The sequence below is a fragment of the Molossus molossus genome, unplaced genomic scaffold (genome assembly GCF_014108415.1).
Source record: "Molossus molossus isolate mMolMol1 unplaced genomic scaffold, mMolMol1.p scaffold_m16_p_9, whole genome shotgun sequence".
NCBI lineage: Eukaryota > Metazoa > Chordata > Mammalia > Chiroptera > Molossidae > Molossus > Molossus molossus.
Genome location: NW_023425403.1, coordinates 25,517,216 through 25,536,701, shown reverse-complemented (window position 1 = coordinate 25,536,701; position 19,486 = coordinate 25,517,216). Strand labels below are relative to the sequence as shown.

The 19,486-nt window shown below is 38.2% G+C and overlaps 1 protein-coding gene across 1 annotated transcript in view; it reads right to left on the bottom strand.

Annotated features, from left to right (window-relative positions):
• KCNU1 (potassium calcium-activated channel subfamily U member 1) overlaps positions 1-18,321 on the bottom strand; it is a 113,387-nt gene extending 95,066 nt beyond the window's left edge. Inside the window, exons 1-4 of the mRNA XM_036249773.1 lie at positions 18,279-18,321; positions 16,159-16,325; positions 13,268-13,387; positions 455-516 (exon numbers count right to left, since the gene is read on the bottom strand). Coding sequence (XP_036105666.1) covers positions 455-516; positions 13,268-13,387; positions 16,159-16,325; positions 18,279-18,321 — 392 coding nt within the window. The remainder of the gene's footprint in view (positions 1-454; positions 517-13,267; positions 13,388-16,158; positions 16,326-18,278) is intronic.
• Between the last annotated feature and the right edge of the window lie 1,165 nt (positions 18,322-19,486).

The following is a 19,486-nucleotide window of genomic DNA, read 5'->3' as shown; positions in this document are numbered from 1 at the left end:
ACAATAATTTTCTCCTTTTTATCCCAGGTAAGGCCTAGCACTTTCCTTTCTCAAGACTACCCAACGTTGTTTGGAACCTATCAGAACCCCTGAAATGACCACAGAGCTTCCACTTCAACTTCTCAAGAAGCCAAAGGCATATAAAACCCTCCTAACTGGCCCATAGGAGGAGGCAACAGCTGGAGGCTTCCAGTCCCAGAGCCAAGGGAGGACATATGTGTAGGGCACCCCAGCCCCTAGCAATACAGCACTGCAGGGCGCACGCCAATTCATGCATGTTTGTGGAGTTGGTTTTAGTACTTCCTGGGGGGAACTAAACACTTATCCTTTTTTTATGAGCTTGTGTATGTGAATGTGTTGGAAAGTATATTAACCCTTTTTCTTGACAAAAACTTCCAAATTCACTGGCAACCTAATGATATAGAAGACACAGATGACTAGGGATTATACTCACTCAGCAGAGTTGATGAAATAAATTATAAGGGACCCGATGCTTAGTACAAAGACAAGGATTACCTGAAAAAATAAAACAGAGACAAATGTACAAATCTATTTTATTGACATGAATATAGATGAATAAACAGATCAACAAAACTATTTTCTTTTTACTTTGCCTATACAGATGTAGCCATTTTCACAATTCATTTATGTTAGTATTCATTAATTGATTTATTTATTAATTCTTTCAAGTAAATTGATCAGACCTTTACAGGGTATTCAATAAATGATTTTGTACCCCACCCATTTTACTTACCTAATTTGAACTCTCACATACTTCGTAATAGTTCGTCCTTCCTTCTGCTCCTAAAACTTTCTAATCTCAATAATTCTTAGCACTTATTCATTCATTCACTCATCAATCATTTATTAAATGTTTAATATAAATTATGTACTTTATTACATGCTAGCAAATGAGGACTACTGGAAATAGATTTTGGAGTTGAATTGTAGAAGAAACAGTCCCAAACATACCCATGTAAAAGATGGTCAGAATTTTGACAGGAGGGATAGTGCTACAGCAAGAAAAATTAATGCTTTTAATCTGCCAATGTACCTGGTCTCTAAAATAAGCAAAGCTTGTAGAATTAGACATTTACCCATCCAAAAGCCTTGATGCCTTTAGATGAAATTTTTCACAACCCTGCTGACTTTTCAGGTCAACTTTAGGTAACTAAATGTTCCTCCAGTTACTTCCAGTTTCCAATCATTTGTTTCTTTAATATGTTCAGTGAAGTATTAATAACATAAATAATAAAAAATAAATTGTATTTACAATTAAAGCTTGACACTCTTCCAGCTCAGGTATTCCTGGGGCAAACTGACTGAACTAAGAAAGAGGTCAGTTTCTTCTCTATTAATATTTTTGGGGGTTTTCAGTTGCCCAATGACTAGGCTATCTATCTATGGCCTTGGCAGAATTATAGGTCAGTGTGGAGTAGTGACCAGCAAGGGAAGATCAGAGCTGGGAATGTTGGACTTGACTGGTTTGGATCACTATGTTCTCACCCTGGGGCTGTCTCTGCATGGGAGGTATTGAATGTTTACTTTCATGAGTTTTTCCAATGCTCTTTGGAGAACCCAATTCAAGTCATTCAACAACTATTTCTTTAGTACTTATCATGACCCAAGTACCATTCTAGAGATTGGGATATATCAGTGAACAACCTATCCAAAGATCCCTGCCTTATGGTATATTAGAAGACACATGGTAGGAAAATGGAGTAGAGCAAAGTAAAGGGGATCAGAAATGCAAGGGGAAGGGGCAGAAGAATTACAGTCTTGATAATATTTCATTGCTATGTGTCCAGTTTGTGGTTCCCGTGAACTGGATGAAAGCATCTCTCTCACTGGTTGCTTACAAATCTTGACAGATCTTTCCTCAGTATACACCACCTCTAATATTCTGCTGGAACCCTTACCCTCCAGATACTTCGTTGAGCAGGTAAGAAGAGCTCTCACATGGTCATTCTTTGCCTCAACAAACACCAAAAGGAGAGATTATCTTCAGTGCGGCAACCTCTCCGGCACTGGGCAGCTCGCCAGACAGTCCCTTACCAGAGGTGAGCCAGATGTTGATTCAAGGTGTCCTCAAAGTTCCAAGAGATGCAAATTGAAATTTCTGAGTGGTCTTTTACAAGCCTCTTTCTTTAGGCTTGACATGAGAGGATATACTGCCACACTTCTGCAACAACAGAACTTGTTCCAAAAATCCTTTTCTATTTCCAACTTGCCCTAATGTACATGTGATTGGGTAATACGCTAAGAGCTTGAATTGGGTTTCTTCTACCTGCTTTGTAAGTGGCAGTTTGCAGCTCACTTAAAACACTGGAGTTACTGACACCTACTTCAACATCTAAATTAAGTATTGATGAGATATTGCTAAGCTCAGGAAAAATGCTGGGAGTGGATATGGGGACATTTATAGATCAGCATATTAATAATTATTAAGACAGTTTTTAATGGAATCTTTTTTCTTTTCTTTACATATGAATATATTTTTTCTCGCTTACTACATTTCATAGGTGATTCTTCAAGTATAAATCATAGATTGACATGCTTCCAGACGATGGTGGTAGGCCCTATGTTTACAACCCTCCAGATCATAGAAATTAATAAAAAATAAAAAAAAGAAGAAAATTTTAGTTTTATTGAAACTGAGAGCAATACAAACCTCGTGTCACAAACCCAAAGAACATTATCCAGAAATAATATATAACAAACAGCAAAATGCGTATGAAAAGAAGGCACTGGGACCAGAAGTTTATGAACACTGTTTAGGGAGTCAGGCAGATGTGGGGAATAATTCTGAGAAGACGTCTTGGGTGGACATGGAAAAATCTAGAAAGCTTTCTACCTAAGGCACAGATCGAAGCTGGAGCCACAAAGACAGAGGGGCCTAGAGGAGGCTCTCTGAAGCCACACAGTTGCTGAGGAGGGACCTCTGAGCTGGCAGCAACATGTTTTTGTGGTTTTTTTTGTTTTGTTTGTTTTTTCTCAGAAACACTCTGGAAAGCAGTCAGAAAAATAAACTGAAGAATTTGAGACCTCATCCCGAGAGAGCCTCGTTTGCAGAGTTGCTGGCCACGGCATTATCCCCCAGGGTTGTTTGTGTGGGGAAATACACAGTAAATTGAGGCTTTGATTTCCACAGTGGGGCTTAAATCCCCAGGTTAGTTGGCGGATAATTGTGGGTATCTTCAGGACACAAACAGCAGTCACGGAGGTTATCAAAGGACACTATGAATTCTCTAAACCTTCACTGATGAATATTAGCAGACAATAGGGAATTGTCATTTACATGGGAAGTGTAAGAAAATAGAAGGATCAGGCAGAAAAAACAGATGAAATGACCTTCAATGAAAGAGTGAACATAGACTGTGTAATTAAACGTTTAAAAATTACAATTACTGTTTCTCCTGAGATTCTAAAAATCTGTTAAATAGTGTTGGAGGATTTGAAAGGCAAAAAGGGAATGTGAAGGTAACACAGATGTCATGACTGCAAGAAGCTGCACCCCAACACTGACTGAGAGATCAACACAAAGAGGTCAGAATTATCAACATTTATCATCTTTCAAGAGGTACCCTTAGGAGTTGAGATTCAGGCCTGGACTGAGGGGTCCCGGCTTGGCTGGTGATGGTACCTCTGAGGAGATGCTGTAAGCCCGGTCTGGCAGTGTTGGAAACAAAAATTAGCAATCCTTTTTCCAATAGTTATTCAAGTACTGACTGCTATAGGAGTCAAAAGCCATTGAATAGGTGAAGCTGAAAAATACAGACACAAAACACGAAAGGAGCAGGTCCCCCCCCCTGCTTCCAGTCCCGTCTCCTCTTGTACCCCAAGTCAGCAAAGCCTAAGTAGGAGCATAAGGGAGCTCACAAAAAATCCATGTAATTGCTGAGTCCTGGCCTCACATCACAAAGCAGAGGCTAGCAGGTGGATTTGGAGCTGAGAGATAAGAGCTTAGTAATAAGCAGGTAGCCATCAGTGCTAGAAGACATTGAAAACAACACTCACGGGGATTTTAGAAAAAAGGATTGCAAAGCCAAGGATTCTACCTCCAACCAAATTGTTGTTCACTTGTGAGAGCAAGATAAAAACCATTTCTGGATATTCAAGGATTCAGAGATTATGCCACCCATACTTTCCCTTGCAAATGAATATGGGAAGTACTCAAGAGAAACAAACAAACCAGAAAGATAAAAGTGGTGCCTAATGAAAGGTACAAATAATGCAATTTTTGACCCTAAAGCAAATATTTAAAAAATAATCTTTACAGGTGTATAATGCTAAAAACAAAACAGCAATGTAGAACTGAATGCCAGATTAGTTCAATTTCTGGAAGGAAAGAAGGGTGGTGTGAAAAGACCTCGTGCAAGAGAAGGATGTAGGTATAAAATGTGCAGAGATACAAAGAGAATACAGAATGGTAAGTTTCTTCTGAATTTGGTTTACCTGCTGTGCCTAGGCTATTGTATTAAGAATGGAATTATCCAAGTCAAAGATACAAGACAATAAATAAAAGTAATAAAAAAATAAAGCATCAGAAATTGAAATATCAGCTAATGGTCAGTGCTTATACACCCTGATGGTTTACATGCATTATCATATAACTTTCCCTACAATACTTTATTTATTTTTTAATCCTCCCCCGTGGACATTTTCACATTCATCTTCAGATAGAGCAGGAGGGAAAGAGGAAGAGAGAGAGAGAAACATGGATGTGAGATGAGAGAGACACATGGACTGCTTGCCACCAAACTGCAACCAAAGTACAGGCCCTTAGGAGAACTGAACCCGGGTCTCTCTATTCCGAGGGCCAATGCTCTAACCACTGAGCAACCCACCAGGGTTTCCTTACCATACTTTAAAGGAGGTTATTCACATGATAAGAATGAAATCCAATTTAGAAAAACTAACTTGCTCAATTGGAGGAGCCAATGTTACATCCATGCCTCCCAAAATTTATAACCCTGTAATTCTGCCCCTCCAGTAAGATACAGAACCTGGACTGGGATGAGTTTGGTTGTGCATCCATACCCAATCTTCTCCTCACCCCTCCCTTTTTTTTTTTTTTTTACTAACAGATATCCCATTCATTTTTTTAAGTCACTGATATTAGATATTCTATTATGCAGCAAATTCAATATCTAAATATTATAAAGACCAACAAAACAGATCACCATAAGAAGAATAAGTCCCCTGGAGAATTAACACATAAATTTATTCTTAAGTCAATAAAAGAGTAAAAATCCAGATACATGATATTTATGAGACACACTTAAAAGAAAATAAGACTGAAAGAGAGCTGGGTTAAGACATCCCAATGAAGTATGAATAAAATGGAAGCAATGTTACATATGAATATTGTATTTTAAAATGTTTCAGCCAAGCAAACTAACACTGAATGTGACAAAAATGGCTATTTCATATTGATAAAAGGCACAGTCAGCCAAGCTATAATAGATAACTTTAAGCACTAATTGATGTTATATTCAAAACCTGTTGGAAATGCAAAATATTTGATAAAACTTTAAATCAGAAATGAAAAATTTTGACATGCCCTTTTCAATCAGTCATTAAATAATTATAGATATGGAAACATAATTAATAGTGCTCAGATTGTGAACAGATACTACGCATATTCTTTCAAAAGTTCATTAAGTAGTAATAAAAAGTGATACTATACTAGGTAACAATTTCTCCATTAATTCTATAAACTAGATATCGTAAAGGCAGCGATATTCTTGGTCCATAAATTTTACCGAAGTAGGAAGACATTGGTTCTGTCCCGAAGAAAAGAAAAGCAGGCCACATCCCTCCATCAAACAAAAAATTAAAGTTTAAAACAACGTAAAGACGAAATCGTCACCAATGAAAATAAGAACATTACTTGCCAAACTCGGCGAGATATAACCAAAGAAGTACTGGGAGGAAAAAATCCCAATTCACCCGAAGCAGCCAGAAAGAGCCGCGGAGAAGTCTGCGCACACGTGGGGGACCCGGCTCGCGTGGTGGGACCGGCACGGGGCGTGCGCAGTGCAGGCCTGGGCACCCAGGCGGCGCCCCGGGGTTCTGAACACCCGGACCCAGACAGACAGGGGACAGGAGCGCAGATCCTTGGCAGAGCTGACTGGCGACACCCCAGGGAGACTGGGCTCATCAAAGCTGCCCCGGCGAGGAACACACGCGGACTCTGTTTGGAGACCAGGGAGCAGTGACTGAGCAACATGAGGTTTGGGGGGCAGCAAGGCGCTCAGGGAACCTCCTGGCACAGACTCAGGAAGGTGGAAAAGCAAGCCATTTGGGAAGTGCCATGCTGCTTCTGCAGAGCGACAGGCAGCCTGAACACAGCTCCCACACTACCGCCCACCAGGCTCTGACCCAACCTCAAGAGTGGCCCTTTCTACCAGGTCCCCGTGCCACTAGCTGATCAGCGCTTCCTGGTCTTTTATTTTTTAAACTTTTTTCTGTATTGATTTTAGAAAGGAAGGGAGGGGGGAGAGAGAACATCCATTGGCCACCCCCTGCAGGCCCTGCCCCAGGGACTGGGCCCACAACCTGGGCATGTGCCCCCAGCAGTAATCGAACTGGCGACCTCTTGGTGCATGGGTCGAAGCTCAGCCACTGAGCCACACGGGTCAGGCACTTCCTGGTCTTTTAGAGGATGGTTACTCTGTGCCAGAGAAGCACCTGCAGATGGTGGTGCCTAAGCAACTGTTGCAGGAGCTGCTGGAGGCTGTCCGCAGCCCAGGCGGATGATTTAGAGGAGACATGACGTGCACAGGATTGCAGAGGCCAACTGCACCTGGCCAGCTAGCACTGGCGATAGAGGGAGGCGAGAGGCTGGGAGGAGCCCAGGGCCTTCACAATAAACAATGTGAGCCACTGCCACGGTGAAAAAATAACCTGTGGATTAAGGATATTGCTTTTGAAGGGTAAACTTTACCAGTTGGAGCAGCATGTTTATTGCTTGTTCATCCTTCCTTCTTCTGAGGCTACAACCTACTCTCCCTGAGCCATCTCCTTGCAAAAGGGAAATATGTCAATTTGGGGATTTCTCCCAATAAACTTAGGGCCCATCCAGTCAACTCTTCCCCAACTTTGGATGATAGAAAAGAAGCAGAATTAGTGTCAAAAAAAGGCTTATTAGAAAATTCTCACCCTAAACTGGTAGGGTTGTGTATGATACAGTATCATTCATTAAAACTGAGTGGATATTGGGGTGAAAGGAAATTAAACACAATAAATAGGAAAAAACAGAGTACCAGAATTAATAATGATAGAAATATATTGATTATTCATATATATATATATATATATATAATGAGACTAATGAAATATATAAATTTCCAGTAAGGCTAAATGAGACCCAAAGGGAGGGACATGGCCCATCATGAGAAGGGAATGATGTAAATTAGGAGAGAGAATAAAAAGTGTTGTCACCAGAGGTGGAGTTGAATCTGTGGAGCAGTTAAGGAGACCTTCAAAGTTGCATTATCTCTAGTGGCTCTTTTTCTTTGGAACGTGTCCTGTGGCTTTGGAAAACAAAGCCGGCACTATTATTTGTTGTCCACACACATACTCTTTTAAGAATCGTTTTTAACAGTTACACCAGGACAACTGGCAAAAACCTGGTTTATGATCCTCCTATGTCATGTGCATTCAATAATTATTGCTTAACACCCTTAGAAAATAGTAACTGAATGAAGAAATGGGGCAACAGGTTTTAAATCTCAAGTGAGGTGCCAGAAACTAAAAGAATCTAAATTTTCTGATAGCTGTCTCTAAATATATTTTTTAAATTTCATATGGATTGAATTATCATTACAGTTGTAGTTAAGATACATTTGATTAAAGCAATATAACAATATTACAAATTCTGATCATTATAAAAAAGCAAAATTTTGTAGAAAATTCATACAATTGAGATGGATTTTTTTAAATTATTTTTTTTAATCCTCACCCGAGGATATTTTTTCATTTATCTTCAGATAGAACAGGAGGAAGGGAGGATGGGAGGAAGAGACACACATCAGTTGGTTGCCTCCCACATGACCTCAACTGGAGCCAGGGACAAACTGCAACAGAGGTACGTGCCCTTGGCTAGAATCGGACCCGGGACTCTTTGGTACACAGACTGACTCTCTCACTGCTGAGCCAAACCGGCCAGGGTTGGATTTTTTAAAGGTATGTATTTATGGATATTAATTATTTCTATACTGATATATGGTTCAGCATCTTATATATTAACTTATTCGTTGAAATAAACTATCTATAAATTCTGTTATTCATCTCCATTTTATAACTTTTACATTTTATCTATGTGTCAAATTTCTCATTTATCAAAAGAGGTAATAATAGTACCTCTCTTTTGTAAAATGGGTTGTGAAAGGATGATAGGAAAAGAGTACTGATATGAGGAGTCCTCAGGTAGATCCAGTTTAAGAATGAAAGTTGGAGAAGTGATGGTGTCTGCTGACCCTTCAGAAGTCTGTTGAGACACCCACCCCTCCTTCCCGGGGTGCATTTTACTTTGAAGACACCAGCTGAGTGGACTACCCTGAATTCAGATCTAATTTTACCTCCGCTGGCTCCACTAACCATGCACTTTACTAATCTTTATTAAAAACTGCCATAGGGAATAATAAATTGTATCACTTCATAATTTAAATTTTCTAGATATAACTATGGGGGTGGGGGAAAAAGTTATATTAAGTTACCTAACCAACTAAAGAAAATATACCTGATAGTGATGCTAAGCATCTGCAGGGTTGAAGGAAGAAACCTGTGGCCGTGGATAGAAATAGGGGTAAGAAACAAACCATGTTTTTTACTATGTACTCTTTGATACTTTTTGATATTTTATCATGTGCATAAAAAGACAATGAAATCATCCAGAAATAGTCAGTGTGAATATTGTTCTTCCTACCAGTCTTTGCTTCATTCATGTGATAAAGATCTCTAAACTAAAGCATAGTTTCATACTATATAACAAAATGAGTTCCTGATGCTTGATGTTATATTATATATAAAATATGAAATAAGAAAGGAAATGGGGGGGGAGAAACATAGGAAGATATATTTCAAGGTAGTAGAAAAAACTTTTTAATTTAATTTTTTAACATAAATAATGGATGTAAAGTGTGAAGAGACTGATCATTTGTAGTGTGTTTTATAATTTCTTTTTCTAGAAATAGCTTTACATTACAAAAATGAGCAAAATCCAGCAAAATAAATTTTTAGTCAATTTTCCCAGTATCATTTTTGAAACACCCTTCCTCATTTTGACATGAATTGTAATGCTTTCTTTGCTCAGTTATTTGTTCTGTATACCAAGATTGACAACTGTTGCTCTAGCTAAGGGCTTATTTACAGAAAATATTACACATTCACAGAAAATAGTTCACTTTTACAGGAAGGAGCTAAGGCAGAATACAAAGATGCATAATGTTAGATTACCTAAAAAATAGAAGTCAGAGAAGACAGAAAAACAGAATGTATACATAATGTATGTCTAGAATGAGGCTAAAAATAGATATATTTACTAAAGATTTTGGTTCCAAATGGTATAACCATCAAAGAAACATAGTTAATTACATAATTAACAATACCCCCTCCAAAAGAGGGAACATACTGTTTTAGACTAGGACTATATTTAGAACTAAATTAAAAAGAAAATATCCCACAAGTAGTTGTAAAAACAAACTTTGTGATAACTTGAAAAACAAAACACAAAAAAACCCAGTCCTGGCCAGATTGGCTCAGTGGTTAGAGCATCGGCCTGTGGTCCAGAGAGACCCGGGTTCGGTCCCCGCTCAGGGCCTGAACCTTGGTTGCAGTTTGTCCCCAGCCCTGGTTGGTCGTGCGGGTGGCAGCCACTCGATGTGTCCCTTTCACGTTGATTTTCTCTCTCTCTCTCTCTTCCTCTCTCTCCCTCCCTCTCCCTCCCACTCTATCTGAACAAAAAATGCAAAAATGTCCTCGGGTGAAAAAAAAACAACAACAAAAAACCATAGAGGTGATTGATAATTTGCTATGTTTTAATCTCTAGATGGTATCCTTTTCTTCCTCTTCCTTATTTTCCATCTTTTTCTTTTTCTCTCTTTTTCACCTTCCCGTTCCTCTCCCTACCATTTCTTCTTCTTCCATGGGGTGGTTGGCCATGAATCCCCCTCAAAGTATTAAGGACATTAGTCTGTAGAGATTTTTAATTTGCCATTTTAAGGGGTTTTGATGTTGATACTGTACCTTCACTAACAAGGAAAGTGGGTGTTTTCTTTTATTTCCTATGTCCTGGAACTGTTGAATTATCATTAGAGAAATCCACTCAGTGAAGACTTGTTAGAACAGGCCTTGGAATCATCTAGGTCTCCCATAGGAGAAGGACAAGGGGTGGTGGTGGTGGTGATGTTAATGTGGGTCTTTGACAACATCTGTATTTCTTCTAGATATTTGGTCTAAGTTTCTTTGTTTTATGGTCAGTTTGGTAATTTATATTGTCCTAAGGAATCATCCAATTTTCAAATTTAACTTTAAATATATCTTTTACATTTCTTTATATCTGTACTTGTTTTCTCATTTTAATATCTTATTTCATATGTATTTGTGCCTTTTCCCTCTTTAGACTATTGGTTTCTCTATTTTATTGTTGTTTTCAAATAATCAGTTGTTTTATAACTCATTAATTTCTGACTTCTTATATTTATTCTGCTTAGATGTAATGTGTTTTCTCTAACTTTTTGAGATGGATCCTTAATTCATTTATTTTAATATTTTTGTTTTTCAGAATAAATTTTTAATGGTATGCATTTAATCTGAAATCATTCTCATCTTATACTATAGGTGCAAGTGATATGTGGTGTTTTCACTTTTATGCTTTAAATATACCAAGATTATTATTTTGAGGTATCTGAGTCAAGAATCATTAAAGAGAGAGATTTTTAAAATATTAGCAGTAAGGTCTTTGTTTTTGGTTCTTTGTTCCCTGGGTTTATTTATTATGTTCTTATCTATTTATTACACTCTGTTCAGTTAATGTTGTCTGTCTCTAATTTGTATGTTTTATAGTTGGGATTTTTTGTAGCCAAATATATGCTGAATTTTTAGAAATTGTCCATATATATTGTAAGTTTAATTCTGTTTTCAGCATGTGGAGTTTGACCATTTCAATCAGCTCAATCTTATTAATTAAGCTACTGTGGTCTTTATGATGATGATGATGATTTTTCTCCCAGTTTTATATATCCTGATATAACAACTAAAATTTTCTACTACCTTTGTGTTTTAATATTTCTTCTTCATTTCTTGTATGTCTCGTTTATTCATTATCTTTAACTTATATTTTTGTTGTAGTGCTATTTGTAATGTCATATCTTGTTTGAAGTTTGTTATATTTATCATTACAATGGTTATGTGTAGAATGGCATCCTCCCCAAAATATGTGTTGAAGCCCTGCATATTAGTACCTCAGAGAGTGATCTTGTTTGGATCACTTACATATATTTGGCCACAAAAAATCCAAACTGTGAAACACACAAAGTAGACAGAAAACATTAACTGAATAGAGTGCAATAAATAGGTAAAACAATAAATAAATAAACCCAGGGGGAAAAAAAGAACCCAAAACAAAGACCTTACAGCTAATATTTTAAAAATCTCTCTCTAATGATTCTTGACTCATATAATTCAAAATAATAATTTTGGTATATTTAAAGTGTAATAGGGTCTTTGCTGGTGTATTCAATTTAAGCAAAGGTCATAGGGTGGACTCTGATCCAATATGACTGGGGTTCTTACAAAAAGAGGAAATTGTTAGAGTGTATATATTCTCTTCTGCCTTACCCCGACATTATCCTCATACAATCAAACATGATTAGAACATTTGAAGAGAGCCCTCTTATAATCAGAGAAAAATCACAAAATTCTTCTCTAACAGATCATTCTGACAGAGATTTTGGGAAAAAAAAACACACACAAAACTTTAGAAGGAAGAAAAAGGAGAGACATTCCCAGATGATTCTACATTCCTTGCAGATTTTATCAAAGCAATTTTACGTATGTACTTCCAAATAAGTTTTAATAATTAATCACATCTGAATTAAGCAACAATAATTAAAAAGTAACAATGTTTTCATCAATTATAAAAAAGCAGAAGAAACTCTAGCTTACATATGTCTCCTCTATCATACCACCATCTGATGGCAGTATACCCTCAGATTACAGATTCCAATTTTAATGTTTCAGATCAAACTATACTACTGGAATAATGATCAGTAAAATATTCATTTATAGGGCATCTGGTATTTCCAGACAATAGGATACAGACATTTCTCGGCATAATCTTCTCTCTCAAGTAGCTCACCGGGTAACGGGGGAGAGAGGCGTGTGCACAGATAATTTTAATAACAGTGCTTGATGCGTATTATAGAGCCTTAGAGACACATTCTTAGCTTAATATGGAGATAAGATTTTTGCAAGGAGATGATGTCTGGTTTGAATTTTAATATGTCCAAATTTTCCAGATTAAAACACAAAGTAGCCCTGGCCGGTTTTCCTCAGCGGTTAGAGCGTCAGCCTGTGGACCAGAGAGACCTGGGTTCGGTTCCCGCTAGGGGCACGTACCTCAGCTTCAGTTTGTCCCTGGCCCTGGTTGGGTCGTGCGGGTAGCAGCCACTCTATGTGTCCCTTTCACCTCGATGTTTCTCTCTCTCTCTCTCTCTTTCTCCCCCCCTCCCACTCTATCTGAACAAAAAATAAAAAAAATGTCCTCGGGTGAGGATAAAATAAAAAAATAAAAATAAAAAACACAAAGTAAAATGATAAATATAATGGAAGTGCAAAAAATGAGTAGTTTATGTAAAGAAGAAAAGAGGCCATTGGAGTCAAAGGACTGGAAAATAGCTGTACATTTCAGGCCAGATAATCCACTAAACATCAAAATTTCTTGAACATCTGCTATGTGCCAGATATCCGTACAAGAACAAACTGTGTACAACCATTGCCCTAATCAAGCTTTTCTTCTGGGATGGGCTGACAATAAGTGTAAAATATACTGCCAAGTAATTATATTCACTCCAAAGAAAAAACAAGCAAAACAGTGGCTAAAGAGAGGAGGTAGGGGATGGTAGTTGGGAGGCAGTGATGTTTTAGATAAGGCCATTAGGGAACATTAGATGCTTACCTGCATGATAAAATTATATATACCGACAATAACCATGCTCGTGGCTCACGTTTGTTAGCAAGGTAACAATAAAAATGTACTCACCAACACTTGCCCCACAAAGGTCTGTGCCGAAAGTAACATTTCTATACGATCACGAAATACTCCATGGAGGTAGAGACTTCTTAAGTTTCTTTTACCGGTGCTCTTTGACAAGATGAGGTTCTGTAAGCGAGAGAAAGAAATTGAGTGTGAACTGGACCTCAGAGAAAGTAACCAATTGATAGATTCTCCTGCTGTGGTTTCAGCCAGAAATGACCCCACCTAGCCCAACCCAGAGAGCCCTGCAGTCACTTATTCAGTATTTCAAGAGGTGAATTTGACTGAGTTTGCGTTTCACAGGTCTCGGCACAGCTTTCTAACCTTGGATTCTACAGTCTCCATCTTGCTTTTCTCAAACACTCGAAAACCCTGACCCTTCAAACTGACATTATTGGAACGATCAGGTCTGGGAGCACCATGCTTCTTTCTGCCCTGGGAACAAGGGTCCTATCCTTTTCCATCAAAATACATGGACAGCCCTGGTCAGTTTGGCTCAGCGGTTGAGCGTTGACCTGTGGACCGGACCAGAGAGTCCCGGATTTGGTTCTCGCTAGGGGCACGTACCACACACACACACACACAAAAATACATGGACAAATCGATTTTTCAGGTAAATACTTAAATATCTGCTGCTTTGAGAGAAAAAGAGGAAGGCAAGTTTTAGGAATTTGATGTTCCTCTTATTTCCTTATCTAGTATCATATCTGGCTGAATTAAAACCCTTCCTGACATTTGCACAATGCCTTTACCTAACTATATTTGACATTTATAATAATCTTATGATTTACAAAAAGTGTGATTAAATCCATTTTATATTGATAAGGGAACCAAAGCATAGAGAAATTAAATAACTTGCCTATCAGGAAAGACTGGAGTCTAAAATAGTCTCCATGCCTGTCGATGGTCTTGAACTACCACCGAGAAAGACACAAGCAAATTAGGACCGACCACACCATGCAGACTAGACCCTCTGACTTGTAGAAAAGTTTATTTTAGGTAGTGCCAGGGTTTTTTTAATGACTTAATTTTTCTACTCATATTTTCTGAGTGGTTGGAAGAAAAGTCTCAGTAAATGACTATTGGATAGAGTTCATATTTTGATCCATGATTTGCCCTATAATTCACCATGTGCATTCCTGAGATGCTTGAGTATTGATTTTTTAAAAATATTCAATATGACATTAATATACAAGACTCATTTGAATTTCAAAAATTAGAAGTACCAGCTGTGGAAAAACAAGATGTAATAAAATCTTACTAATGTAGGAAACCTTTTAAAAATGCACATTTAAGGAGAAATATTGTGACTTTCCAAATAATTTTTAAAAGAACTTTTGACAGTACCAGATTTGTGACATTTTTACATTAGGCTAACTTTCTCAAAACTTTAGAGAAAAAATACAGCACTCTCAATTTACATTAATATAACAAATTATTGAGAAGTCACTCAACTTCCATTCAAATCCTCAAGATTCAAGAGCAGAACAGTATAGTATTCTGGTTGGTTGGATCTCATTTCTTAACATTGTGTAACATTTGCTTCCTATCTGAAATTAACAGGTACCTCTGGATTGAAGGAATTACATTCAAAGAAAGAAATTTTTAAAATGCAGTAAATATATATAGACAAATGGGTTCTCACATATTTGAAACCACATGCCAATGAACATAATGGGAAAGAAGATATATTTCCTAGAGCAGAAGTCTAAGAAGATTAAATAATTCTGCCATGAATTAGGCATTGAAAATAGGAAAAAAGGCTGATTCACCTTGTCCATTCATGTACTCTGTGAGTATTGTTAAGAAGTCAGTACCCTAGAATCTTTCCCAAATTTTTATGTCACTGCTTAAGTTGTAGAAATACTTAGTAATAGAGTGAACTTATTTAACAACAAAATTTATGAACTTCAATATTGGGTACTTCTCAAATGCAGAAACCTGAATTCCATATTATAAATTGCCAGTAATCTTAAAAAGTTACCAGGCCATTATAAATTCTGTTATTTTGTGTCAATGTTTAGCACGAAGATAAATGTTTTAAGCAGCCTTTCAATATTAATTATTTTGCACAGATGAAATTTGTTCTGTTATGGAAATTACTATAATCAGAGAAACAAAGATTGGGAAACACAAATCAGAAATAAGCCACACAGGGCATAATAAAGCTCTTTGCCGTGGGCCCCTGGTAATAGACTACCATTATGTAGAATTTAAGAATTTTATTTCAAGCTCTTAAGCAACATCTTATCTGGGTAATATACCATTATTTGTGTCATCATCATTTAGCAGTTGTCATGCAATAGCACCCACCCTTTCAAAACTTGTCTTGACATGAAAACGTCTCTGCATGTGAGGCTGGATGTCATCTGTGTGTGTGCATGAGTGTCCATGTGTAGGTATGTGCAACTCGATGTGTTGTGTTAACATGGTACATCAAAGGCAGTATACATACGTGAATGCATATGCATCATGAATGCTGAATTTATGAAAGGGAGATTGAATTGGTGTTCTTTTTTGCCTCCCTCATAGGACCTAGCACAATTGTTATTTTGAAATTCAAAATAGAGGCATAAACATAATGTTTGTGGTGATTTTTTGGGGTGGGAGGGAAGCAATCTGTTTCCAGAGCTAACATTCATCATCATTCGCACAAGACATTTCTTCTCCAAGTGGTGTGAGAGGCGGCTTGGCCCTGTACCTGAGGCCTTTGGAATAGCAGCCTGGGGCCTGTTTCTCAGTCCCCAGAGGATCAGCCCCTTTCTAAGGTACCAGGTCAGAGCTGGATCTGTTAGCCTGTGAAAGCTTAGTGAAGCCTTAATCATTTTCTAAACACAAACACATGTCAAACCTGTCTCTGATCTTCATACAGTGGGATCCCAAATAAGAAAACTGACCAAGAGAATTCCTGTTCCCTTGATGTTTTGCCAATTTTTTATGATCCTCCATAGTATCCTGGAAATGAATAAGATGAGTAGTCCACCTAAGAAGGTCGCTAAGGAGGAGAGAATGAACGCAAATTGGATCTCTCTTGTGCAGGACTTTCTCCCCAGTTCTTCCCCATCTTCAGTTGGTAACATCAGGAAACTGAATGTCAGAATTCTGTGATGTCATGATCACATGGTAATGATTCCAGGAATTAGAGTTCAGTGTATTACAGAGTCTTAACACTGGGTGCAATACAATGAGTGGTTCTAAGAACATGGGTTGGCTAACCACCCAAATGCTGACTCACAGGAAGCAAGTGAATGAACAGAGGGAGCAAGCTGGGGTGCACAACGCGGTCTTCAGATGGTGTGAATTCGAGATCCGATTCTGTTCTCCACTTTCTCTGTGACCTTGAGGAAATCACATCCTTTGTGGCCATAGTCAACGGGCTATTTGGTTTGTGTAGTCAAACCCCTTCAGAATAACTCTTTGAGTGAAACGACATTCAACCATCGGTATGTCTGTGAGTTGGTTCTTCATCTGAGCAAATGCCACATTCTCAGTCATCCTGGGGGGACAGATGAGAGAAGAACTTCAAGATTTTAGTGTATCCTTCCAATAAGAAAGGTGTGGTATAGAGTGCAGGTATCATAGGAAGAAATTTTACCAAGTGTGAACATGGGTCAGCTGCTATTTGTGCCCGGGACTCTGTTCCTTTTCTCTCTTCTTTATGGGACCTTCCCCTTTCTTGTCTTTATTCTTCCCCTGTCAGCAAAACCTTTGGTCCATCAGAGGTAAAGTGTAGGATGAGAGCAATTTCCTCCATCTTCTCTGATGTTTTCAAAGGTGTGGGAAATGCCATGCCCTTCAGTGTACACAGTGGCAACCAAAATGTCAGAGCCTGAAAGAGGGTCTAGTTCCCCAGCTATTGTGAAGGTGACCTGGCATGAGGTGATGAGACCCAGGAGAAATTTTGTTGTCCTTGGCAGTTCACTATGACTCTGCTGTGTGTGGCAGACTATTTCTAGAAGATGGATAATTTTCCTAGAACTGCCGCCACAGTTATAGTTCCTTCCTTTAAGCTTACCTATAATTTCCACAAAATCCTGTCATTAAGCTAGCGGACTGGCACAGGGTAGTGTTATTAACAACTCTGGTCTACGAATTAGGCGTCCTGGGTTCTGGCCCCAGTTCTGGTAGTAAGTTACTATGTGATGTCAAACAACTTACTTGAATTTTTATAGTCTTACTTTGTGTTGAAGATAACACCTACTTGATAGAATTACTGTGGGGATTTAATAAGGTAGTATGATCATGTATTGAAAAGCTAGAACTCAATACAAAAAGAGCAATTTCAGTTCCTTTTAGAATGGCATTAATTATAAAGAAAGGAGGAAAAGGGGAAGAAGGAAGGAAGAAAAGAAGGAATGAAGGAAGGAAGGGAAGGGAGAAGGAAGGAAGGAATTATTTGTTTATATTACACACACACACACACACACACACACACACCTCTTTGGAAGATAAGATTAGTTTCCAAGTCAAAGTTCATTCATATCATTTTCTTAGTCTGATTACTCTTAAGTAATGATTGAGCTATCATCATTAAAGAAATTTTCTAATTTTTCTAACATTTGCTGTTTAATATTGTCATAGTATTACCAATTCTTTCCAAGATGCTGTGTTTATTTTCCCAGAAATAAACCTATAAGAACAAACACGATTTAATTCCATTTAAACAAATAAGTAAGTCGTTCTTCAAATATTCTGTTATTGTTATATAATTAGCTTCTGCGGATGAGTCAAAAAAATGTGTGGGTGGTTTCCAAGTCAGTCTCTCCAAATTCATCTTGAACCTGAGGTATTCCAGCCTGTCCAGTTTGCCTGGGACTGTCCCAGTTTGGTACTGGAAGTCCAACCCCCTGGCAAACCCCTCAGTCCTGGGCAAACTGGGATCATTGTTCACCTGCACCCCACACTGCTTCATCTCCTCTGAGCTACAACCACACTGCCTCCTCTTGGTGCAAGGACATGCGAAGGCTTTCTTTCCCCAGGCTTTTACAACACACCTTTTCCACTGCCCAGAACACACCTTTCGAAGCTGCTGCTTCCAGGTCTCCATTGAAACGTCCCATCGCGCCCTCCTGACCATCCTGCAGAAAGGAGGGTCCTGCCACATGCCCCAGTATTCTCTGGTATGGCATTTTGACCCCTTCCTTCACAGCACATCATAGCACATATGATTGTAATTATGTCATTTACTTGCTACCTGGTTTGTTTTCTATCTTCCCTCGCAAGCACATAAGCGTCATACGCTTAGAGATCATACCTTTTGCATTCATTACTGAGAACACTGTGTCTAGTCACACACCTGGCACAGGCCTGGAAAAATCACAGGAACTTCATAGTTATGATTAAATGAATACATTATAGATTCTTAAAAAGATTTGCTAGTTAACATTATCATAATTATGTATGGTGTCGGATGGCTACCAGACTTATCTGGGTGATCACCTGGTAATCATTAGATAAATGTCTAAATCATTATTTTTGTAAACTTGAAATTAATATAATATTATGTCAATTGTAATTGAGAAATAATTTTTATTTTATTTTAAAAGTTAAAAAAAGTATCTGTTAGGTGCACAAAATACTGAATCTACATGGACCTTAACCCAAGCTATCCACACCCTCTACTCTGTTTTTCCATCTCTCACTACAAACTGTTCTCAAGACGGAAGTCCCAACTGCCATGTGTCTGAGGTGTTTGTGCGTGTGAGTGGTGTGTATGTGTGTGTGTGTGTGTAGGGCACAAGGTAATTGATTTGGATTAAATGCCATTCAAAGTATTATCTTTGTTGACAGGTTCAATTTGATAACTTTTTCAGAATTACTAAGTTATTTTGTCATGGGAGAAATGAATGACAGGAAAAGCCGCCATTTGTAGCAACTTCGTAGCAATACAATGTTCAGAACATGGGAGGTAGACAACTTTCACTATAATGAAGAAAGCACTCTCCTTGTATTTGAGACTTTAAAGAAACAAAAATAATATCTACTCTGCTGGCTACCTGCTATAAGCAGAATCTTTGTCAGGTGTGTGTGTGTGTGTGTGTGTGTGTGTGTAACTACTATGTGCCAGGTACTGGAGGAACATTGGTCAAGAAAACAAATGTAGTTCATCCCCCAACAGGTCATACAGTTAACCAAGGGAGACATTTACAATTAGAAACCGGAGAATGTGTTTGGGGGAGATGTAGTGGGAGGAGGAACTTGATCTAAGTGAAGTCCAGAGGCTAT